The following is a 26,470-nucleotide window of genomic DNA, read 5'->3' on the forward strand; positions in this document are numbered from 1 at the left end:
GCAGCATCTAAGCAGGGATTTCAGGATTGCAGTTCCAGTCCTTAGTGGATAAACAACGTATCAGGTGTCTGACTGCTTTTTTTTTTTATTTTACTTATACATCTTGTGTTTACATGCTTACTTTTATCAACCAGACTGGCAATATCTGTGAAGACTAAAATGACATTTATTTAACTAAACATTTTTCGTAAAGCCAACTTAGACAGCCCTCATTTTATTTCCTATCTTTATTAATTAAATCCTGCATTAGGCTTCCATTCACTTTCAATACTTACCTCAGCACTAACCAAACCTGTATTAAAGGAGTTCATAAACCTATGAAAAATGCAATTTAAAGCTCTTGGAATGTGTAAGTACAAAGACATGAAATGCAGATGCATAAAGGCACACACAGGCAATCCTAATTCTGGAATTTCATAATATATTAATTTTTTTTCTTCATGAACACTGAAACGATCACTCTCTATGTAGTATCTTTAAGATAGGTATAAACAGAAACAGATACCCATCTCTCTTCTAACCCTCTCCCCTCCACCCCCATTAAATAATGCCATATGTGAGCATTTTGTTAATTATCTCAATTGTGTTCATTTTTAGAAACAGCTGATGAGCAGTGGGTGAGGTTCACTGGAGTTTGGGTTTTGGTTTTGTTTGGTTTTTTTTTTTAATGCAACTGCTTTTTCAGGGAATTAACTGAAAAAGCCCCAAGAACGTGCAGCTTTCATGTTCTTGCATACCAAGGGACAGCCTTCCCTGGAGTACAATGATCAGATTGTCCCTGTTTAAGAAAGGGAAAACTTACATTGGGGATCTCTCATAAGCTTGGTTCCCAATTCTGTGCTCTCTATGCTGTCAAATGGTCACATCCCGGTCAACAGATGCTATACGACAAGCCAGAAGTAGTAAAATTAAAATCTGCAAATGAACAGATAGTAGTTTGTTCTTTCTTTAAGCACAGGAGGCTGCAGGTCAGGTCAGGTCCCAGTGGGGCATCTGACATGCCAGGCCTCACAGTCCCAGGCTGCAGCAGGGCAGAGTACTCTCTCACAGGAGCCCCTTGACTACAAAGATCCACAAGGAGGCAAAATCCCCAAATACAGTAGTAATAATAATAATTATAAAAAACCAAACAAATAAACAAAAAAACTATTTGGGCATACAGAAAAAGACCCTAGATTTTAAGAGTATTCTAATAACACTCATATTTTGCCTTTACATCTCAACATCTCGCGTTCATTGATCTTGAACTGTGTTTAAAACACTAATAAACTAAGTCATCCAGCATTGGGAAACAGTATTTCTTATGTAGGAAAGGTCAGAGAAACCTACAGAGAAAACGTGACTTTTCTGAATTCAAGAGAGACAATAAAAATCCCTTCAAAAGAAGAAATTCCTACTTCTCCAAGTATTACGACCCATCTGTAACTCAAGAGACCTCTTTCACACAGTCTCAGGTCATGGTTCTGCAAACATTTACAAAAATTCTCTCTTTTCTCAGGTGACAAATTCAAGCTGAATTAATCAGACAAGTAGCGAGAATCCCATGCACGAGAGCTCACAAGACTGCACCATGTAGATAAAACACATCATGTCACGTATCCGCTGACTCTGCCATGGATGTTGTGGGTGACCTTGAGGAAATCATCTTTGCTTCATCAGTAAGTGAAGAAAAATATTACTTCTTTATTCCCATCTTTATTCCCCTATTTAAATTGTCAGTTCTGGAGACTGAGAGTGACTGTCCCTAAAGTGTATTTATGAGACAGAATACACTGCTATGTTAACCAGATCACAGTCACATTTGTACAATGCACTGGTATAACCAGAGCAGACAAATCTGAGCTCAGATAATCCAGATGCTGTGTTTTAGAGCTACAGCCTTTCCTGTACATCAGTAAGCAGGTTCTGCCCACATAGGCTCTGGACTGAGTGGCATGGGTTTTGGAGTGTTGAGAAGCACAGTAACATCATAGGCAGCTCAACAGGTCCAGAGGATGGGTGCACAAAGAAATTACTACAACTCCATTTGCATCTCAGGTAATTTAGGCCCTGTTAATGGCAGCTGCAAAACCAAGAGCTATTTAGTAACTGTATTTCATTGGGCTGAAGGGAAAGATTAGGGATAAAAGCCAGTAGAAACAACTAGTTCTATCACTCCTGCCCTGTGGCTCTAACTCAGCCCCATTGCCTTTGTGTTATAAATACATTCTCTGAGATCACACCAGCAAGTGCCAGTTTGCAGCACATGCTGTTTATCACAGTGTCAGCATAATAAGCAAAAAGGGTCCAAAGAAAGCTTCCATCTGCCAAATGGCTTTAGGATACTCCAGAGCTCAGTTCCTCACCAATGGCTTGGGATGCAATCTTAGGAAAAAGCAGCAGATGACTAATGGGAGCTGGGGCAAGGAATGGCAGCTCAGTTCAGGCTGGGTTAGCAAGCATCAGGTGCATGCTGGAATATCTGCCTCATCAGCCTATCACACATTTGATGAGGAAGGAGAAAACAAGATGCTGGGGAATTCCCTTTGGGATCAAATGAACTAAGAAACGAAGGCAAAAACAAAATTAGTTTGGACCATGGTTCTGCCCTGAGGGTCCAATCACAGCTCAGGAATTCCCTTTGGAGATACATGAGGCCAGGACAGGGTTTGCTCTCAGTTACTCTCCAAGTGAGCAAGAAGAAATAAAGAGGAGGTCAAAGCAATTTGCGCTTATTTAGGATCTCCAACTTCTGTAAGAGGAGGTGTCACTCCATCACTCCCAATGTGCTAGCTAGTCTCCAGGCAGGTAGATGCATTCCTCTGCAATTTCAATATTACAGTCACAATTAACTTTTTCCTTCATTAACCTGAACTGCAACGCAGCTTTGCTCTCTGCCAGCTCATAAACAGTTGCTGCGCTTCATCCCCAAGAAGCTACACAGAAACAAACAAATCTAATTAGATTTAGCTTTCAGAGCTTCTGATTCTCCAAATACGTCTCAACATTTCTCATTCTGATGGGCCAAGTTCAGAGGCATGACTAGGTATGAGAGGTGCAGCATGCTTTTGGCTTTTATAGCTTCAGTGATTTGGACTGCCCCTTCATTTTGACTCTATGACAACTGGGAAACTAGTCTGCAAAACCATTTTCTCAAAGCTCTTTAAATGAGCACCATAACTTTATTTCTGCTTTATGCTGTTTGCAACTCCTGTTCAAATTCCTTCGCTAGAAGGCCTATCTATAAATAAAATCTCTAATGTTTCAGTTCTGGTATAAGGGAAAAATGGTGGGAATCCTCATTTCAGTCACTGCACCTGAGTGATATTTCTGTGCAGAGAGTCAGCATAAAAGACTACAGACCCTTTAATTCTTCAAGTTATCACCTACAACAATGATGGTACCAGTGAGGGAGAAAAGCTAAAGATGACTGCATCCAATTGAATTGCAAAGCAAATTCATGAAGGAAGGCATTTCTAAGACATCAGAACTGTCACCCTGGATCTTAAATGCAATCAGGACCTCTCGTTTATCCACATCTCATCTGAGCAATACTATGTACAGGCAAGTGCTTTTTGGTTTGATTTTGTCAGAGTTGTCATTCTCTTCCTTTTTCCTCTCTTCTTTTTCTTTTAAATGCTTTTTAACTCCATCTTCTCAACCTCCACAGGAATCCCAAGGGTAGAGCTAAAAGTTTCATAGTGAAAACTGGGTTTTCAACTAAACAACACCTTCACCAAGAATATGCACTCTTCACAGAACACTTCATGGGAAAAGTAATACACGAAATCTATGGTTCAACAACAATTCCTTGAGATTCAAAATGGCACCTCAGTGCCTGAAAGGAGCAATGCTTCTGATATACAGGACTTCTGTTCTCATCTTCTTTCTGCACCCTTTGGAAGGACTTTGCATCCCTCTGTGAGGCATCAATTCTAAAGTTAATCCTCTTATTGACAACCAAGAAGAAAGCAAATGTTCTCGGGATAGGGGATCTTACCCAGCATACCAACCAATGCTAGAAAATAGGGACTCTCAGCACTTCAGCTCCTAACAGTGCCATTTTGAAGTGCAGGCAGTTAGTCAAAGAATCGCAGGCTTAATTTTTTTTGTGGAAATTATCCAATTTTCTAAAGGAAAGTTTTCAACAACAAAAAGAAAAAATATTGGGATAGAAATAAAATGGGAATTTAAAGAGTCAAGAGAAATATTCTTATTAAAATAGAAGAGACTTTTTCCCTTAGTGCTTTGGAAGAAATAAACAATTCTAATTCCCAGACTGCTGTGAAAATCTGCCTCTAGTAAAATGTAACTAACACCCAAAATATAGCATTAAATTAAAGGTCAGCAGGGAACAGAGATCTGTGCCCAGCAGAGAGTAAGCAGCCTTTTGTCATATCCCTAAAGACAGACAAGAAGCTATAGGGTAGAAAAGCCAAAGCTATGAGTTTTGTGAGTCTCAGCTTTTAAGAGCACTCAACCATCTGCCCCTTAAATCCCATTCATCTCTAAGGAAGGGGTGCTGCTAAATGGATATGAAAATTTCTCCTTTCTGAAGTTCACCACAGAGTTATCAGGCTTATTGCAACCTATGTGTCAATCAGGCAAAGCAGATGCTTCTCATGTGGTCTCTCAGGCAAACAACCAGGTGGGCAGATGCACTGAAGGGCAAGATGTGTCCTGGAATATGCTCTGCCTATTAGAGCATCTTCATGGTGGTGGAAGTGTCAAAACTGCAGGCACTTGGCTTCTCACCAGGGCTCAAAACAGTAACTCTTAAGAAAGCCATAGCCCCCAGGACTTGACTTGTCTGACTGCTAGGTCTAATGATCACCTGGAATTTCATAGTATTAATGAGAACTCAATGCAGATTTTCCTGATCCAAATACAAGTCCCTAGCGTGCAAGTGAAAGAAGAAACAACCCAAGCATCTGCAGGAGAGCAGGTACAAGTCTGGCAGTTTCAGCTCTCAGCAGCAGAGGCTGTACGCACAGCTGCAAAGTGTTGTGAAGTCCTGAGCTTGTTAGTTCTTAGGAGAAGGGAATTAGCAGTACAAGCAGTATGAGCAGTCCTGGCTCACAGCAGGAAGCATTTCTGCTCCGGTGCAGCCAGAGGCCAAGGATTCACAATGGGCTACAGCCTGCTTGACTGCTTCCTTATGTCAGCACTCCAGGGTGGTCTCATTTCAAACGATGGGTGCTCTCAGATCACCACGCTGGTCCTGATCACTAGGAATGATACTTGACAGGCAAGAGGAATCACAGTTTGGGAGAAGTATTCTCGGTAACTTCCTTTGGTATCTGCGTGTTGTTATATTGATTTAATTATAGCTGCAAACCTCAAATTACACAATGGCAAAGTGCATTTTCCAACTATCTTCTTGCGATTTCTAGGAAATGGGCACCCCCTATCTCAGCTCCAACACCAGCCATCAGCAGGTTGGGTCAGCAGCTGGGAGCAGGCACTCTGGGACCCAGCCCTGCCTCTGCCCAGCACCACGTAGGGACACAGCCAAAGCCACCTCAGCTCAGTCTTGGCTATGCAGCTCTGTGCCTTGGTTAACTCTGTGCATGTGGAGGGTTGATATCTCCCAGTGGCAATGTGTAAAACCAAAGAACACTCATAGACTGAATCTGGCCTCTAAGTGCCAAACACCAGCACAGCTAAGAGGTGCCCAGGGAGAACTGAAGCTGTCCTGGATTTATCACCATGATAACCACAGAGATTGTGTTTCTTCACCCCTTCTCCTCTCAGCTGCCTCTTTCCTCTTCAGGCACAAAGACTGGATCTCTCCACGGTGATTTCACCCACTGATAAACACTAGTGACTGATGTGTTTCACTGAGGAGCAAAGGGCAGGACTGAGGGACCAGCTACTTCCAGGCTGCTCCAGCATTTGCCAGTCTGCTGTGTCAGGAAAGACAATTCAATACTAAGCAGGACACCAAATACAGACAGCGGTAATATTCAACACCCTGCTGGGGCTCTCCAGTTAGGGATGGGAGACACACATGGGAGCAGCTTAGAAGGAAGCCTAAAGAGAACATGAAATGAATAAAATTGACTAAATATATAACCCAAACTGAAACAAGAGTTTTTAGCTTAAAAGAGGAAGGCCGACAATACATGAAGCTAACTGGGAATTTGCTTTTGCCATCAATGTTACATAGCAGATGCTCAGACATTAACTTTGTTGGGGACAGAATAAAAACCAAAGAGAATTAAATATTTTAAGGCCTTAAGAGCCATTAGGTCATCAAGTCTGACCTCCACTTGTAGCACATGTTCCAGAATTTCACCAAATCATTCCTACATTAAGCTCAATTTTTCTTCCAGAAAGGAATCCACTTTGGAAGAAAAGGGTATTGGAGTGCCATAATTCAGGAGAGTAAGGTATGCATCAGGTGTGGCTTTCTTGGGACCAAGAGAGAAGGGGAATGACACAGGCTCCCAGACCATGGGCTGTAGCCATGCCTCACCCAGCTGCTCAGCCTCTGCATTTCAACTCTGGTCTCATCTGATCCCCCATATTGCAATAAGCAGAGATGTTGGTATTGAGAAATCAGTGTCCCACCATGACCTGGCAGCACTGAACAGAGAAATACAGCAGAAACCGCCAAAAATTTACAATATTCCCATCAAAAATTTTCAAAAATGAAATCAGAAAGAAAAAGTTTGTCTTTTAAAAGAAGAAAGAAAAAAGCCATTGTTTAAATCCTCTTGCCTCATAACTGAGCCCAAGGTTATGCCACAATTCAGGTAAATGATGTTTATATAACTGGCATTTGGCTGAATGCATAATTCCTATTTAACAGCTGGAGAGAGGCATTTTGGGTCTTCAAAGAAATCTGACAGGTAATTCCCACTGTAGTTCCGCAGGGTAGCTGAGAGGTAATTATCCTTCTCACTAGTAAATCAATTAGGAATGAATGTATGGAAAGCTTTTCTCCTCCTCCAAGTAACTGCTAATCCTCTAAGCACTAATGAGCAGACAGGGCTAGCAACAGTGTGCAAACCCATCAAAAATCGACAGGAGCTGCAAGGCGTGCAGGGTCCAATCAGTACCTGGAAGCTAATGCCTCAGGAGAAAATATCTTGCCTGGAAAGGGTCTGCACGATTCACTGTGTGCGCACAGGCCCTATGTACATATGTTACTTCTGGTATCTCCCTCCCTGTTTATTGCCTCAAACAAAGACCTATTTTTGAGGCTCACAGGAGATCGCTGCATTGTGTTCAACTAGCCAGCACCTGTGCTGTTAGAGGTGAAACACAAGCGAGCTGGACTTTCTTTAGTGGGGTGCAATGGATTCACCTGCTGCTTTGTGATTCATTATTGGTGGCTGTCCTCAGGAGCTCAGCAAAAATATGCTGCTTACTCTGGAGGCCACTGTAACAATATTCACGCAGACAGACTTTGAGAAGATTATGACTCAAGTGCATTTTTTGCAGTGCACAACCTCATGAATCTGTAAGGGGTGGGTGGACAATAAACCTGATATTGAATTTGACAAATCCCAGATGCTCCAAGCCAATGACACCTTCTTCAGGCTTTTTTCAAATGCTGCATGGACATTTGGAATTGCTTTGACAGTGAACAAAGCAGAGTCAGCTTCGGGTTTAGACAAACCAGCTGTTTAACCATGCACAGGAACAGTACTCATACATTTAGCAGAGGTAGAAAGAATGGAAACAAGTTGTTCCCACAGCAGCCAGCACTGAAGCTAGTTTCCTACAGGTTTTCATGTCTCCGTTTCAAAAGATTTTTCAGAAGGGAGGAGAAGAGGGAAGATAGACAGACAGCTCCAGAAATCATTTCCTTAAGACATAAGACCAAAAAAAAAATTTAAAAAATTGTCATCTGAAATAAGAAAACATCAGGTAAAGATAGGTCTGCATGCCACTATATGATGAAATGCAGATGTTATTAATAAAAAAAGAAAAAGGAGAAAAAAGACTGCTCATCTATAAAGCTCGATAGCTTGAGAAATTGCTAGAAGATAATCGTATATCCTAGTACTCCAATTTGTGAGGGAGACTTTACACCAGCGATGTAGGATTTGTAACTGAGCATATTGCCTCTGATTTTGGGTGGGCAGAGTTGCTCTGGAAACAGAATGAAGAAGAATTAACTCTTCAGTGCCCACAATATTGGATATGGGAGGGGTGTGAAGGCCAGGAGAGATCATTGCAAAACATCTTCATTCCATTTTGCTCAGAAAAAAAGAAGTCAAGGTAGTTGCCACAATAATTCAGCTTCTGCATCAGAAAAAATATAAGCTGACCCCTGCCCACTGCACTCTTCCTCTCCTCTATACATCCAAACACACACGTATTGTTGCCGATAGTTATCAGAGCTATAACTGCCTTAAGGTTGCATACACTGAAATAAACATCAATCCTGAAACCTCCATAGACTGTCCAGTAATGGAAAAGACAATAGTAGTAATAAGAACAGTACAAGTAGCAAAATACTAGTTTGGAAGCCTATCGATGGAGACAGGAGATGGGCAGTTTGGAAGTGATCAAGCTGAAAGGGCTGCACCCCATCCAAACACAACTCCACTGCCAGCAATTAGCTACATGCTGCAGCCCTCCCACGTTGATTTCTGTGGGTAGCTGAAAGCGTCTTTGTCCCACTACCTCCCTTGAATCAACACAGGCAATAATTTTAAACGAAAAAGGCACTGCGTAGTAACTCCTGGGCTGCATTCTGTGAGCCAGCTGCAGCCCTAATTGCATCACGTGGGAAGCGTGAGCAGGGGGTTTGAAAGCTATGACCTCATCTTCTCTCCTACACATTCAAATCAAATCTTAGGTCTCCCACCCACTCTCCCCAGCATATTCTGCTTTCAGCCCCCTTACATGATGTAACCAATGAAAATGTCATTTACATCTTTACCTCCAACTTCTATCTAGGGAAAGCATAAAGGGGAAAAGAGTCAAATGCAGAAATAAATGCCTTTTACTCAGTAGTTCTAATAATGAGATGACAGAGAAGGCAGGGAGAGGTGTACTAGCCAAAGACGGTGTAAGCAAGAGTCCCAGAAACATTTGCGTGAGTTCAGCTTCTTTAAAGGTGTAACAGTCAGAAGCAAATAAAAGTAACCCTTGTATTTCTCTAACACATGCATCAGGAGATTTAGTGCTCCATTCCCCACCACAAGTAAAATAGGCATAGTTCTACTGGATTCCATGGAATTGCACTAGTGCAACTTAGACAGCAAATTCAAGCTCTTGTGAATTACCAACGGATTTCACTTTAGGTTCATAATTCCTCTCAGAATGAACAGAATGCTGTAATTTTGTTTCTATAGCTACCAGCTCGATAGCTCTCCCTTACCTTCCTCTTGTTAGTGGGACTGACATAAAGGTAGCTCAGCACAGTCTTCAGGCCTACTTTGTCATTTAGCTTTTCATAGGTAGTGCCATAGTCTGTTGACCTGGAGAAAAGAGGAGACAAAAAGAGTTTATGTGGTTATTAGAGCTGAGGGGAAGGAAATGACTGTGTGAACAGATGCTCAAAGTTACAGCTTGAGGATTATTACCCTTAATACTCTACCTTTTGTGCTTCATTCAGGGTGGCCACCAGAAAAGAGAAGAAAACTTGAGTCCTTTGGGGCAGGGCCTGTCTCTGCATCAATTGATCCTATGCACCTGGGGAGCTGTGGTGCATCCGTAAAGATGGACTTTGGGGGCAGGCTCTGCTCTCATATGCCAGTGTGGGATTCCAAATGATATGTGCATGAGAGGACTCTGATCTCAGCAGCATCCTTAGCACAAATTCTCTTTTCAGAGAAATCCAACAGAAGAATCCAAATTAAACCCATCAAAAACAATTTTATTTAAGTAGGCTGATTTTTGACTTGGAGATGGGGATCCAAATGTGGCTCAGAATTGTAACAGCTGAACTCATGTCTAGATAAAAATGTGTCTAAACTGGCATCTTGAGTCCTCAGTCACCCCCATCCTACTTGGTGCCAGGCATTTAATTTTTCTGAGTTAGAGAGACAGATTCAGGCCCCTGCACTAGCAAATCCCACCCAGAGGAGCAGATGATCTGGGGGTGGTATTACCCATTCGTGACTGGGGAAAAGGGCTGCTTCGTCACAGAGGGTTTTCTGTAGCTTCCTCCTCCTCATTTGTGGGCATGTTTGAAACCTCACTTTGCCCTGCTTGTTTCTCTGCTGTTTTCGTACTCTGCTTTTCCTAAAAAAACAACATTTTTCCTACCAGAACAAATCAATAGCTACCTAGTACAGGATCCCACACCTGAAGAGTGGTCAGCACCAGCTTGCTTTAGGAGGGGTGTCACAACCTGCATGAAAAGCCCACCCAACCCATCCAAACAGTGGGGAGAGCATGGCTCCTGACCCTACATGGCTTCTATCACATGGACAGAGCACACACAATCCTTATCAGGTGGACAAGGAAAGACGGTCACAAAAAGCCTACCTGGACATACCTGTGATTTTATTAAGATGAGAATTCATGCCCCCTGCCCTCCTCTCTAATCACACTTTTTAATAAACAGATGATTAGAGAACGTGTAGCAATTCAATGCCTTTCCCAGTAACTAGCTCCAGTAATTTTCTTTTCTAAGTTCAGCAAGCCTCCAGCATCTGCAGCTTTGTCATTCTGCCTGAGACCCATCCTCTGCTTCTTGTCCATCTGGCAGAGAAATGGCCCAAGCCACACTTCTGGCATCACACTGAACAGTGCTGCTGCGCCCAGCAGCTCCAGGCTCCCACTCAACTGGCTGCAGAAACTGAGCAGTGCCAGAATCTGCACCCGGCTCCACTGGTTTCCTCACTGCTGAGGTGAGTGGAGTCCAGAATGACACCAAAAAGGCCATGCCACAAAACCAGACGGCTGGTTTCAGGCTTCCAAGTTTTGACCCATGAAGTCAAAAGCTTGTTTTATCACTGATGTGGCTCCAGCACGTTTGCTTCTGTGCATCTTTCAAGAACAATTCCTCAATGATTTGCAAACTGGTTCTTTCCTTAAATGGGTTTAACAAACCTTCCTCCTTTGAACACTCAGCAGTCAGGGGTGCTTGAAGTCTTAAGCAACTTCCTTGTGTTCTGGTTTAGCTCTTTAATACTAAAATAGAGCTAATACTAGCTCTATTTACACTTAATACTCTTTTGTACTAATGCATAGTATTGATACTCACTGGGCTTCACAGAGATGTCCCAAAGGATATTACAATAAGGTACTGTATTTCCATAGCACTTTCCCATGCAAAGAATCTGAAGCTCTTGTCTCGCTAGGTATCAACACCACTCAAAAAACCTAGCAGCTTTCCCCCTCCAGCCAAGCCTGAAACTGAAGCAGCTTGATTAATAAAACTGAATAATCCAGGCCAATTAATTCCACTGCACAAGGCCTCCTATACATGCAAATTCAACAGGTCAGGAATCCTCAGGTAACACTAAGCTCTAAGCAGAGGGTAACACGCAGAGGACAAGCACTGAGGTACTTCCCTGATCTCACCCTTCCAACAGCACTGAAGTTCCGAACAAGCCACATCCAGGACTACACATGTACCAGCCACCAGCCAGGGAAAGAGATCACTGGTTTCAATCAGCATTCAAAGAGAATACAAATAACAGTTTAATATTCTGACAGAGCTACTTTGGTTTTGTTCTCCGAGTCATTTTCAGATCTCCCAAAATGCCTTGCACTTCTAAAGATGCAGACTGGATGCCCTAATGACTCTTTCTCATTAAACCATTATCACTCATTGCATTTGCCCTTTCAAAGAATAGCTAGAAAGGAAGTAGGATCATTATTTTGTTAGCTTCTCTAAGGCTTTCTTTATTATCATGACAGTCACCACTGGCTTCACAGAAACGTCTCAAAGGGTATCACAATAATATACTGTATTTCCATAGCACTTTCCCATTCAAAGAACCTGAAGCTTTTGTCTTGTGTTAATCCATTCGAACTAACAAAGTCCCAAGGGCCATACTGGGAAATATTATCTCTATTCTAGAGATGAAGAAACTGAAAGCTTGCATAGGTAATGGTTCGTTTTTTCAAAAGCAGGCATCTACAATTAGCCATTTCAGCCTCTATAATCATGTAGCGTATGGCTTTATACTCAGACCTGCTAAACTCCTACCACCAAACTGCCTAATTTGAAAACAAGTATTTACAAAAAAAAAAAAAAAAAAAAAAAAAATTGGCAGCCTAATTTTAGCAACCCAAGCCTGAACATTTGAAGAGATGTGACCCACAGGTAGAACAGAACAGTTTTGGCTCAGCTTTTAATCTTAACTTGAACCCTTCTCCTTTACTAATTACTTATCTTTGCAGTCAAAGACTTCTAACTGCAAACTAACTAGCCCACATGTCCTTACAGTTGTTTGACACTACAGGTAGACTGGATACCATGTTTTCTCCCATTCCTCTGGTCAGAACAGGATCCTCTTTGAAGCACATTATTAAAGGAGTGGAGAGGAAGAAAGGTTGTAGTTATACCAAAATGGCAAAAGAGTGATACAAAACACCCTTTCTATGAGGCACACGCCCCAAATGCCTGCTTTAACTTTGGTTGGGCCTTTTATGGCCAACTGATCCTGCCTAGCTGGTTCTCCTCTGGGTTGCTCCACTGAAGCTCCATCACTGGAGTCTCATCATGTTGGTAGGCTCTTATTGCCTTCAGCCTCAACTTGATATTTGCAGATTGCTTCTAACCACATACACACACACGTGCATACATAAAAATGTTATTAACGATGCTTTCATAAAACAAATTGTTGCACCTCATTACACCGCTGGTAGCACAGAGATTGTTACAGTGTGGAATGGACTCTGGCTATATATACAAAGCCTGTAAAAGCTCAGTCCATGCATTTTGTCCCACACGTCCTTATACATTGATCTTACAGCATTTCATTGTCCCCTCTATCCTGCTTTCCATCCTGCAAACCAAGATGCTGGCAGTACCCCAAGAAAGGCTGCATAGTGAAAAGCAATAAAACCTAAGGTGTAGCCCAGCCTCGAATGGACCTTTGTCTACTCCAATTCAGCTTTTTGGTTTTTATAACTAGCAGTTCCTACCAGCCATGAGGAAGAATCTCTTTGCTAGTCTTCATTAACATAAAGAAACACTTGATCCAGTGTAACACAAATGTCATATTCATATAACCAAATAAATGTGGGCTTTCCCTGAAGAGGCTGTGGCACCAAATTCTACATATTCCCTTTGGTAAAGCAAGGTTTATAATGTAATTAATTTATTGGGAGACTGTAAATTCTCCCATAATCGTATTATATTATAAACCATTGGGAAAGAAAATCACCTGCTTGATTCCACTGCACTCCCTGATGAGCTACGACCTGTTTTAATCATTGCTGCAAGTGTTGTCTCACAGTCTGGCAGAGCAGGGCTCAAGAGGCACACCCAGGCAGAGAAGCTTCTCTCTATCAAACCTGGTCATAACTCAGTGCACCGAGAGCTAACAAAATCCATCTTGTTCCTGTAGGTCTGAGCCTGAGCTTCCCTGTGATTCTGACAAACAGGCCTGAGTCAGCAGACTTTAATATTGTGATAAGACTTGCTCATCCCAAGGATATGAAGTAGAGGTGTGGAGAGGCAGAGAGAATGCCATCTGAATAGCTTTTAGAGGAGTCCTCCTCTCGGATGGTTTCCATCTCAGGGCTTTGTCAGGCAGAGAAAGGAGGTTTTGTTTGTTTGCAGTCTCAGCGACTCAGCTATGGAGACAGGTTATAAAATATGTATCAGTCTCTCAGGAGCAAAAGAGCTGCAAATGCTGGCACTGGATGGCTGGGAAGGACAAGTCAACCTCCTGGAGTGTACATGTGCCACCAACTCTCCTGTCAGGGGACTTCTCCTCTGCGTCTGTGACTCTCCCCGACCGTGTGTGGAGAAGGAGCAGGTATGGTCTTGATTTTAGATTCTCAGTCTTTTTCCTAAGATACTAAAGCTTATGCATTCATCTCCAGATCAGAGTCCCGCTACACACACCTGCAGCCCCACATTGAGAACCGCGTGGGGGCACAGCTCCACTTAAATGAGCAGGAGAACATCCTGATTCTCTGTGCACTTCAGAGAGCAACAGGAACACACAGAGCTCAGATTAACATTTGCTTCTCTTCTTGTGTGCCTGCAACTGTCTTCCTGCAGCGTGCCTTTCTCTCCATACCCCCCAGACAACTTCTTGTTTTTACCCATTGGCCAATTTTCTCCCAGTTTGACAGCAAAACAAAAACCCAAGAGGAGCTAAGTTTCTGTAAGTTTCATGAAAACCAGCAGCCAGCAAAAGGAGAGCAAACTTATTAGCACTCAGAGAAAAGCTACAGCATGAAACCAAATCCCATGAGACATAAGAGCAGGCACATCTCTCTGAACATCCAGATGCAGGAAAACATTCAAGTGCAGCTCACATATTAATACACTACAAAGAACCCAACTGCACAACACAAGAAGTCAGGCTGCCAAACTTCCATTGCTTGTGAAACAATTTGTTTCCATCTCTCCCTTCCCCTTCCTCGCCCTCAAATTGTCGTCCCTGAGATAAAGGCCTATCTGAAGCTATGACACACTGAGAAGAGACCCACCCCCTGCAGCAGCCCCAACTGTAAACCCCTTTGGCCAGCTACTCTAATGTTCCTAAGTGGTTCAGGACTCGGACGAAAGCTGGCTCAGCGCTAACCCCACCACAGTGCTTTGCACCAAGTGGCTAAACGGGTTCTTACTGGAGCACAGAGTCCTAAATCAGGAACCAGGCCAACCACACAACAATTACTGCACCATGTGGGAAGCTGGTCCCACTAACTTGCAGGCAGGGCAGAGGGCTGCTCCTCTTCGAAAGGATATCAGTCATTTAGCATGCTCTGGCCCTGCCTCTCTGAACTCTTTGAGATTATTCTTTTTCTTCCTTGTTGAACATTTTAGACTAGTTCCTGGCTTTTGGTACCATGGCTGTTGTTGGCTGAACATCCTCCACTCCCAAAGCATTTTTCATATTTAGATACAAAAGAGAAAAGCAACTTTTCTTCTCTTATGGCTGCTTATGAGCTCAGACAAAGCCAGAGTCTGCCTTGGGCAGCCAAATGCCTGGGATAGAAACACAGAATTGGCCCTGCAGCTAATCCAGCCCCAGCTGGAGCTCTAGAAAGGCAGGGTGACCACTACCACTGCCAAGGCAGGGAATGAGTGCAAGTCTAAAATGCTCCTCCAGAAGCAGTGGATGTGGTGCCACCCATCACCGCTAGCCCAGCTCCCCAGGCTCTCCTTCTCTGCCTCTCCAGGACTATATCATTCCCAACCTCAAGGCAACCAGGGGAGCCCAGGTCCAGCTCCCAGCCTGCAACAGTGGAGCCTAATTTCACTTACAATGAGGCAGTTCCCAGAAAGAGCCACTCTCACCAGTGCAAGCCTGTCTGGTGGATCTGGTCACACAAAAAGACACTTTTTTCTGACACCAAAAAAAAAAAAAAAAAAAAAAAAAAAAAAAAAAAAAAAGGCAAAACCCAACTCAAACAAAAAGCCCAAACATACAAAAAAACAATAGCCATGTTGGACTGTGCCTACTTACTAACCAAGGAAATCCAAGTATCTGTACTCTGTGAATCTTTCACTTAGCAGATGTCCTGGTTTCAGCTGGGATAGAGTTAATTTTCGTCTCGGTAGCCGGTATGGGGCTGTGTTTTGGGTTTAGGATGAGAACAATGTCGATGATACACTGATGCTTTGGTTCTTGCTAAGTAGTGCTAAGCTGTCTCTAAATAGGTGCTAAGTGGCGCTCACACTGGTCGAGGACTTTTCAGCTTCCCCTGCTCCGCCGGGAGCGCAAGAAGCTGGGAGGGGGCACAGCCGGGGGGAGGGCTGACCCAGACTGGCCCAAGGGCTATTCCATACCATATGACGTCATGCTCAGTATATAAGCTGGGGGAAAAAGAAGGAAGGGGGGACATTGGGTATGATGGCGTTTGTCTTCCCAAGTAACCATTACGCGTGATGGAGCCCTGCTTTCCTGGGGAGGGCTGAACACCTGCCTGCCGATGGGAAGCAGTGAATGAATTCCTTGTTTTGCTTTGTTTGCGTGCACGGTTTTTGCTTTGCCTATTTAACTGTTCTAATTTATTTTACTTCAATTATTAAACTGTTTTTGTCTCAACCCACGAGTTTCCTCCCTTTTACCCTTCTGATTCTCTCCCCCATCCCACTGGTGGGGAGTGAGCGAGCGGCTGCGTGGTGCTTAGTTGCTGGCTGGGGTTAAACCACGACAGCAGAGCACAACATTTTCTGTGCTGAGATCTTACTTTTACCCAACCGTGATTCTAGAGTGACTGTAATAAATATAAAGTCAGAATATTTTACAGGTACAAACAGAAACAACTGCCTCCCTTTGTCCCCACCCCACTAAAGAAAACTATGGACAACAATGAAAGTCTGAGGAAGTGAACAGAAACTGAGAAAGCATATGGTACTGCTTCCTGGTGTATTTTCCCAGCCTACAGCAATATCACGGACTTCCTAAATTGAAGATGATGCCTTTGTGTGCAAGAGACATCAGTGGGCTTTTAGTTCTATAAATCTGTCTAACCCCACAGGGTAACTTGGCAACTTCATTATCACGTGTTATTAAACACCACAACTGTGTGCTGTATGAAGAGACGCTCCCTTTTGTTTTAAATTGATAATATATTTCAGAGCCCACTGCTACCACTTAACAAGAATGAAACCATGGAGCCCCATGCTGCCATTTGTGATTGCACTGACTGTTGTCATATTCCCCACAGATTTTTTTCCAGTCTGAAGACTCCTCATTTATTTAGCCATTCCTTGTACAACTTATTCACATCTCTGATCATCCTATGACTACTCTTTCTAGTTCAATTACATCTTTTGTCATGGATGCCTCAGAGACCAATCTTCAACAGGAAGATCTTTCTTGAAAAAATCAACTATCCAAGTATATCAGCAAAAACCCAGAGTAATTAAAAAGACCTGAATAAAACCACTTTCTGCCATCCTACGCAAGGTTTTACATCCTCAGTACTTCTGAAAACATAACGCATCAGTTCTAGGGGACTTTCAGTTCCACAAAGTTTAAAAAGTACCTAAAACCAGAGATCCCACTGGGGAAAATGAAGTTCAAGCAGATCATAGTTTTGATAATTTCTCTTGGAAAATTATTTTTTTCCTTTTAGTTTGCATGTCATCTAAACAGCAGAATACCCACCCCAATTTCTATTATGATACCAGCACCCTTCCTCCACCCCCTTTCTTTTTTGATTAATGACAATTCCCATCACCAAACATCTGAAAGACTTGAAGATGACCTTTGTTGATAAATTTCAATTTACAATGTACAGTGGAGACTGGCAAGGCAAAATGAGCTGCCATGATGCATTAGTCATTGTGATTCACAGTTCAAAATGAAGGAGAGAGGAGTTAACTAGGAACACCGGCTTCATCTTTTTTTCTTGCAGATTCTTCTCTGGTTTTATTTTTTCAGGAAAGGTATCCTCTCTTGTTTATTCAATATGAGCCTTTGGGAGGACTCTGGGTGTCTCAGAGGTTGGACAAAAAGATACAGAATATTCCACCTCTGGATTTATGGGCAACAAAGCACAGGAGATGTGAATATCTGTCACATTTCTAGTGGCTGGTTGCTCATCAGTGTTTCATTTGATCACCCTCCCACAAGGCAGGGGGACTGCTCACACCAGTCATTCCTTAGTAGAGATGACTACTCAGATGGGCATGAACTGTCTCTGGAGATGTAGGGTTTGTATATTTAGCCTACAGGTATGGTGGGGACTAACTTGAAAGCCATACGTTTGCATCATTCTTGTTCTGCTTATTCTGTAGGAACACAGTGGTGCTTTGGATATCCCCAGCAATCACTGACTATCCAGAACAATGTGCCATTGGGTGTCTAAATAGCATTCACCATCAGCAGGCTACAGGTGTAGTAGTTACTAAGCATCACTTTATATTCTTCTGCAGAATAGTCCACAATAAGGAGACATAAAAGTAACAAGATTGATGCCTCCTACTGTGATACTAAAATAACTCTAATTCCCCAGCTATAAGTAAGATTCCCATCTTCTCTATACCATGGCCGTTTATCTCATCTTAAATTTAGCTACCTACAAACTAGGTGTTTAGCTCTGGCTCCCAAGCCTGTCCACATTTTCTCTCTAACTATAGACAGAGAATGTTCACTTCAGAGAATGATTCATTCATCCTAAAATAGGTGAGGATGTGTTGCTCTCTTAAGGTGTCTTCCTCCCTTCAATGTAAAGGGATACCAGAGCAACCAACACACACTCAACTGTCAGATGGCTAGAACAAGGCAAGGTGTATCTCACACTAAATGGATTAGAAAAGTTCATGCACTGAGCTGGCAGTACAAATGAAGGGAAGGACCTCAGTCATCCGCCTGAGATCAAAAGTTCATCATTTGTCGTAATGTGCTGGTGCTTTATGTTTTAAATGTTGTTATTCTGTGTGGATATGTATGACAATTACTACTAGAAGTAGGTGCCAAACGATATCAGGCCTCCACTGTGCCATACACACTATATAGCATTACAAAGTGAAGACAGCAGAGACAAGCAGAAAAATGTGATATGGATTTCCCAATGGTTGCTGGCAGAATCGAGAATACAAACAAAGACCTGAGGAAATGTGAAATGCCATCTCCTCAAAAGCTGGGGTAAGCGCTTCCTTTCATTGCATGCTTGCCCCATTACACCATTGATGACCTGCTGGCAATCCTTATCGTGGCCTGGCAAAGTCGATGCTCACTGGTAGAAACTGTACCTCACAGAAGCACAAACATGAAAGCTATACAGGCATCATGTAATACGCACATCAGCAGCCTCAGCAAGGACATCAGAATCTGAATCATCATCTTACTGCTTCTGACCTGAGACTCGGACACCACATCCCTGCAGACACCACCCAAGACACAGTTCAGTTGCCATGAAACAGGGGCAATCTGGAGCTAAGACAGTCTGGCTTCACAAAGGCCTCTCCTTTTTCTACTCTGGTCATTTCACTACTGTGAAATCTATGTAAAAGCATTACTTTTGCATAGCTTTGAAGAACTACACCTCATCATTACTCACTTCCCATTTGTACTGTCTAAAAGATCTGACATATTTATCGTGTTCTTGATTCTGATGTATTCTAATTTTCCAAAGAGGTGTTTTATGCATCCCTGATAAGGCAGCATACTGATTTGATTCCAAGCACTCGACTGACTCAGCAAAGATGTCCTTATCAAGACACAGTCAAGAAATTTGGTCTAGGGGACACTTTAATAGCCTCAAAGATAAAAGGAGTCTTTGATGACAAAGCCTCATTAATTAACCAGATATTAATTAGATTATTAACTAGAAACAAGGCCCTTCCCAAGCTCTTTTCTACTTTTATTACTACAGCTAAAAATGCTTCTGTAATGATTCTCTTAAGTAGATAATCATTTTAATTTGCATTATTTTGTAGCAAAAGGAAAGCACTTTGAATGTAGGATTTTCTGAAGGAATTGCAGAGGTTCAATTTATCATCCATGCTACTAGGTGCTTTTAAACTGGAACTCCCCTTAAGTGTGTATTGAACAAAATGTCAAGGGAAGACTATGGAACTGCCCCATCACTAGACTCTGTATTTCTGTACTAGATGTGGATGACAAAGAAGTCTTTCTGACCACTCAGAGAATAAGTACACACTGGGCAATACAAACTACCCTGACAGTAAGTCACCTCACCCTTCTAAAAGAGGGGGACAGGTGACTCAAATTTCGGTTTCTCAGCTGGGAATACCAACATCAGTGTCCATTCATGCCCCCTGGGATGGTGGCTGTGGCCAGGGTTTACCTGAAATGCCTTTGACACTGCCTGTTTTGGGATCAGTGGTAAGCAGTACTGTGGGGACATTAGATGAACTTGAGTCATCTCTAATATAACGCAAGGCATGTTAACTTTTTCAAACTATGAGCAAATCTTTGGAAAACTGATGTAGTTAAAAGAGGGCAGTGACAGAGGTAGTTTAGTCTAGTTCCTTAGACACAGACACAGATATTAAAAATTGCAGACAATTCCCAAACCAACTTTTACAGTCAGTCTGCAACATGTTCCATTCCCTACCTCAGCTGACCCATCTCCCACAAGCCTTATGTCTACCTGCAACTCCCCTTCTTGTGGCTTACAAAGATTAATGCCCCCCGCAGCACACCCACACGACCTGAACATAAATACCACAGAAATCCTGCCTGACCCCAAGCAAGGCTCCTCAGCGCTCCAGTTTCCCATTTAGTTAACTTAGCTTCCTGGGAAAAGATTGGCTCTTACTGTTCCCCCCCCCCCCCCAAAAAAAAGCTCATGAGATGCAGCCACCTGAGACCATTGAGGACTGTCAATGCAAGAATTCCCTTCTAGACTTAGGAACATATCTTTACTTTCAGTCACAATATGACTGAAAACCTCTAATGCTACTTTTCTACAACTAATAAGACAGCACCAGATCCCCAATTAGTTCAAGTCAATGTGACCCTATTACATTCAAGTGAATGAATAATATTGGCAGATCTACACAATTTTACACAATAAAGGTCAGGATCCACTATACCTATGGATATCTATAAACATACAGAGTAATAGCAACATTAACAAGAGGATGCTAGCATTTTGCATTTGTGAGAATTCTGCATTTCTAAGAAACTTCAGAACTTTCAACCTGCATGGACAAGACAAAGCAATAGTGCAAGTTTGGTTTTCTTAAGAAGCAAAGAGAATTTGAAGCCATAAAAGAACACAAATAAGTCACAGGTTACTATTGCTCTGAACAGGTTTTTTGTAATGATATTTTTCCACCAGAACAGTCTCCAGTACAAGCTCTCTTTCAATATGATAAATAAATAAATAAATGAAACAAAACATAAAATCAGCCCATTCCTGAATCCTTTGAGGCTTATCCATTCTAGTTACCACTGAAATATCCACGCAAACCCTCCCAGCTTTCTGAACCATACACTAACATTTTTGAGCATCTCATAACACTGACATCATAATTCACAAGACAGAAGGAGCTCTCAGGCTGGATTACACAGCTGACAATGCCTTTATGTAGGCTGCACCGCTTGCTTTGCAGGGTGGCCTGGTTATACAGCTGGGTCCCTGGGCAGTAAGCTAAGGTTGTTCTGAATGGTCCCAAACGACTCTCTTCCGTCCTCATCCAGACAGTCAGGTTATACCACTACATTGTCTCCTAGTTCCTGAGAGCAAAGAATTTTGGTTGAGAAATATAAGGACAGGGATATAAGTGCAAAAATTTAAGAAACCAGTCATCTGTCACCCAGTTTCTTGGCTTCGGCAACAGTCAGATCAGCAACTGGATTAAGCCTCTCATAATACAGTTAAATTCAGTGCTATACTGCATGTAGATATTTCATACTAGCACTGGTTGAGTGTGAGTCTTATTCATTCCCTGAGCACGAGGATTAACAGCCTCGATTCTAGTTAGCATGTCTTCAAAATGCAGACACTGGGGTCTGAGCTTGTGTCTACACAGACTTTCCAAAGAGATAAGCTTGCTGTTTATTATCAAGTTTAATAAATGACTGTGATCCACACGGCAGATGCTCAACATGGGGATCCCGCTCTTCCCCACCAACTGCTTGTGAGTTGTGGGCAGCTGAGAAAGCACACAATTGATCATTCCTGCACTATCATACCCTAAGACCTCACTGCCTCATATCTTTCAAACCACAGTTGGTTCAAGCTTAATTTTACCCCAGAAAAGCCTCCTTTTCCCGTCATCTTTTGCACTTGGCACTCAGAAGCTCTTCTAACACAAAACACTTGGTCTTGGGAAAATAAACCTGTTGAAATTTTTTCAGACAGAAGATCAATAAAGTGGGAACAGCTTGAAAAGTCAATCAGCTTCAGCAAGTCCCCTAGAAGATGTCGGGGCGATTGCCATTTTAATGAAGGAATAGTAAACGGAGCACAAGGAAATGTGCATCCCCTTCAAACTCATGAAGGAGGATATCTTAGGCTGAGAAGCAGGGAAGGAAAAGGAAGCACCGGAAGAGACCAGTCATCTCTCTAGCTTCATAGGCTGTCTCAAGAAGTAGTCAGAAAGAGCTAACTTAAACTTCTTCAAACTGAGAACTAGCTCCAGCACTACACTGCAGAATGATACTTCCTCCAGGTATTAGATAAGGAATATTTTTCTTTAGGCCCTGAAATACAAGGGTAAATATTCCTTATGCCTTTGCTCCTAAGTAGCATGTTGAAAATGTGGTTCTTATTCATGTTAAAGTCATGATTTTTACCTAAACAGAGTTTATGAAGAGCTAAGCACCCTGCATATTATCAAGGCAAATGGAAGGGGAAAGTTGTCTGACATCCAAGATGCTAAAGTCCTTTTACTAGGCACACCATGGATTTTCTTTATGCCTTTGGATTTAATCATCAGCTAACTACTTATGAAAAGGATCAGACACAAACACCCAAGATGCAGACTGTGAGGTTCACTGAAGAAAGAATTCTGTTGCACTAAAGGCATTAGAAGGTATCTTGGGAGACCTGCAAGGTTCCTACTTTGCCACAGACTTCCTATGTGGTTGTGAACTTTTTGCCAGGTACACATGACAACATATTTTGCTGTTGTTCCAGTCACCTAGGTTGGAGTATGGCATCTCCCACAAAGGTTGGCATAGATGCAGACATTTCAAACTGTAAACCGAGATCCACACTTTCTTAGCCATGACAGATAGATTGGACTGGATTGACTGACTGAATTGGATGGATTAAGTTAGGCAAGAGACTAGCATGGCTGACTTGAGACCTGCTGGTCCAACTAAAGGGCAAGAAGGAAGTACACAGGCAGTGGAAGCAGGGACAGGTATCCTGGGAAGAGCATAAGGACACTGCCCAGTTGTATAGGAATGGGGTCAGGAAGGCCAAGGGGCAGCTGGAGCTGAACTTGGCAAGGGATGCAAAGAATAATAAGAAGGGCTTCTACAGGTATGTCAGCCAGAAAAGGAAGGTCAAAGAAAACAGACCCCCCCCAATGAGCAAGACTGGTAAACTGGTAACAAAGGAGGAGGAGAAGTCTGAGGTATTCAACAACATTTTTGCCTCAGTCTTCACTGGCAATCTCTCTTCCTACACCTCTCGAGTGGATGGACCGCAAGACAGCGACTGGGGGAACAAAGTCCCTCCCACTGTAAGAGAAGATCATGTTCGTGATCACCTGAGGAACCTGAACATACATAAGTCTACAGGACCTGATAAGATGCATCCCAGAGCCCTGAAGGAATTGGCTGATGTAGTTGCCAAGCTACTCTCCGTGATATTTGAAAAGTCATGGCAGTCAGGTCAAGTCCCTGGGGACTGGAAAAAGGAAAACATTGTACCCATTTTTTAAAAGGGTGGAAAGGTGAATCCTGGGAACCACCGATCTGTCAGCCTCACCACGGTGCCTGGGAAGATCATGGAACAGATCCTCCTAGAAGCTATGCTAAGGCACATGGAGGACAAGGAGGTGATTTGAGACAGCCAGCATGGCTTCACCAAGGGCAAGTCCTGCCTGACCAACCTAGTGGCCTTCTATGATGGAGTAACTACATCAGTGGACAAGGGAAGAGCTACAGGTGTCATCTATCTGGACTTCTGGAAGGCCTCTGACATGGTCCCCCACAACATCCTTCTCTCTAAAGTGGAGAGATACGGATTTGATGGGTGGACTGTTCAATGGATGAGGAATTGGTTGGATGGTCGAATCCAGAGAGTAGTGGTCAATGGCTCAATGTCCAGATGGAGATCAGTGACGAGTGGTGTCCCTCAGGGGTCCGTACTGGGATCAATGCTGTTTAATGTCTTCATCAATGACATAAACAGTGGGATCAAGTGCACCCTCAGCAAGTTTGCCAATGACACCAAGCTGTGTGGTGCAGTCAACATGCTGGAGGGAAGGGATGCCATCCAGAGGGATCTGGACAAGCTCGAGAAGTGGGCCCATGTGAACCTCATGAGGTTCAACAAGGCCAAGTGAAAGGTCCTGCCCATGGGTCAGGGCAACCCCCGGTATCAATACAGGCTGGGGGATAAAGGGATTGAGAGCAGCCCTGCCGAGAAGGACTTGGGGGTACTGGTGGATGAAAAGCTGGACATGAGCCGACAATGTGCACTCACAGCCTGGAAGGCCAACCATGTCCTGGACTGCATCAAAAGAAGCATGGTCAGCAGGTCGAGGAAGGTGATTCTGCCCCTCTGCTCTCATGTGACCCCACCTGGAGTACTGCATCCAGCTCTGGAGCCCTCAGCACACAAAAGACATGGACCTGTTGGAGTGGGACCAGAGGAGGGCCACAAAAAATAATCAGAGGGATGGAATACCTCTCCTGTGAATAAAGGCTGAGAGAGTGGGGGTTGTTCAGCCCAGAGAAGAGAAGGCTCTGAGGAGCCTTTTAGTACTTAAAGGTGCCTTATGAAAAAGATGGGGACAAACTTTTTAGCAGGACCTGTTGCAACAGGACAAGGGGTAACGGTTTTAAACTAAAAGAGGGTAGATTCAGACTAGATATAAGAAAGAAATTTTTTTACAATGAGGGTAGTGAAACACTGGAACAAGTTGCCCAGAGAGGTGGTAGATGCCCCATCGGTGGAAACATTCAAGGTCAGGTTGGACAAGGCTCTGAGCAGCCTGATCTAGTTGAAGATGTCCCTGCTCATCGCAGGGGGGTTGGACTAGATGACCTTTAAAGGTCCCATCCAACCCAAAGTATTCTGATTCTATGATGACTTACTGTGTGAGGTACTGTGCCCTGTGCTATGTCAGAGCTCAGAGTCCCTCAACGTAATTGTCTATCCTAGTATTCAAGTCTATGACTCAGTATGTTTTGGACCTTTGGCCATGCTTTCTACTTGAACTTGGGCTCCAGGCCCACTCAGGGTATCTGCCTGTTGATGAACCAACTGTTGCTCATGTTTCTGACAGCACTGTCCATGGATCCATGCTTCAAAAAATATTAGAGCAGAACTCATTAAATTGTGCAGTGTATCTTTAATTGTATTCTAACCCAGCATGGTTCACTCACAGCCCCTGGACAGCTTTAAAGCAGTGGCACTTAAGTTCTTTCAGTGACATTATTTAGACCAGGAGAGAAATGGGTTTTTTTCTTCACTCTAGTCAACCTGATGCTTCAAAAGCCAATGAGAAAATGAAGCATGATGAAGCATTCCTGGAGGGCACCATTAAGACCCCCAGGGATGAAGTCAGTATAAAGGGTTGCCCATCTTTTAGCAGGTAGATTGCAATAGCCTGTGATTAATTAGGAAATAGCGGCAGCTCATCATTGCCCATTTCCTTATCCTTTTTAGCTGCCTTACGAGAAGGCACGTGGTTTGTTTGAACATCAGCTTTAACATTCTGGGAATGAATTTTCCTGTGGGCTGAATAGTAACGCTCTGAAAAGAAGCCGCCTGCAGTCAAGAAAGATCTGACCAACCACTCGCTGCAGAGGCAGTTCTGCAGAGCTGTCTGTGCACATGTCTACAGGTTTTACTCTGAGGATGGAGGAGAAAATGAAATATGGGTACAAAAGAGGAAGGTTCGCACAGTGCCACAATTTCTAGCAAAACCATTTAGTCATAACTGAGACATCAGTGAGCAGTGAATGGACATGCTGGGCACAAGAACACGTAGGGAAAGTGGTGCATCTCTGTAGCTTATTGCAAACCATAAGGGCAGTGATGAGTGGCCAATGTCTCGGAGCAGTTGAGCTTTCCTGCCCCACCTCTGTCCTTTCAGAAGGTCCCTGGGAGGGCATCTGGACAGGAGACCTGCTGGATTAGCACCACTGCTTTGAGTATGCTGCTTGATTGCTCATGTTTTTAACATTAGACCTTCAGCTAATATATGTCCAAAAGAAACTACTTATCACATCCAAAACTGGAAGCCACAATGCAGTACAGCATGTTCTTCAGAACATTCACTCCATGCAGCCCCGTGACCCACTTTTAACTAAGTACCACAGTGGACCTGCATCAATTAGCCAGCTGAAAATATAAACAAACCGGTGAGATCTCCTGCTACAGGAAAACAGCCAAGCTTTCACCAAGCTTCCCCCAATTCATTCCTCCCCCTCCCACTCACCCCAATATATCTTTAACCCCCCTGGTGTGTGCTTCTATTAATCACAGTCCATGCAGTCAAAAATGCCTTTTCCCAGGCTCCATTTTAGACACATACATTTATTTGTGCTTGTCTCAGATGTAAGGGAATACTTCCATGTTAATAAGCTACAATCATGGATCAATAAAGTTCACATTGAGACTTAAGTACTGTGATTATTGAAAGAGGGAACACAGAAAGAGATATTACATCATGTACATATGCATTTATTATGGAGCTACTAAGCTTTAAAACAATGTGTTTGTAATAATCAGAGTACCATGGTGAAATAGCAGCTGTCTCTTCAAGTCAACAGTAAATGCA

The 26,470-nt window shown here is 43.1% G+C and overlaps 1 protein-coding gene across 1 annotated transcript in view; it reads right to left on the reverse strand.

Annotated features, from left to right (window-relative positions):
* The window catches only part of SORCS3 (sortilin related VPS10 domain containing receptor 3), a gene marked incomplete at both ends in the record, with an annotated part of 312,909 nt that overhangs the window by 152,875 nt on the left and 133,564 nt on the right, over positions 1-26,470 (reverse strand). Inside the window, one exon of the mRNA XM_082311355.1 lies at positions 9,320-9,419. Within this exon, the coding sequence (XP_082167481.1) occupies positions 9,320-9,419 (100 nt within the window). The remainder of the gene's footprint in view (positions 1-9,319; positions 9,420-26,470) is intronic.

The sequence above is a fragment of the Platalea leucorodia genome (genome assembly GCF_965183815.1).
Source record: "Platalea leucorodia genome assembly, chromosome: 4".
Taxonomy (NCBI): domain Eukaryota; kingdom Metazoa; phylum Chordata; class Aves; order Pelecaniformes; family Threskiornithidae; genus Platalea; species Platalea leucorodia.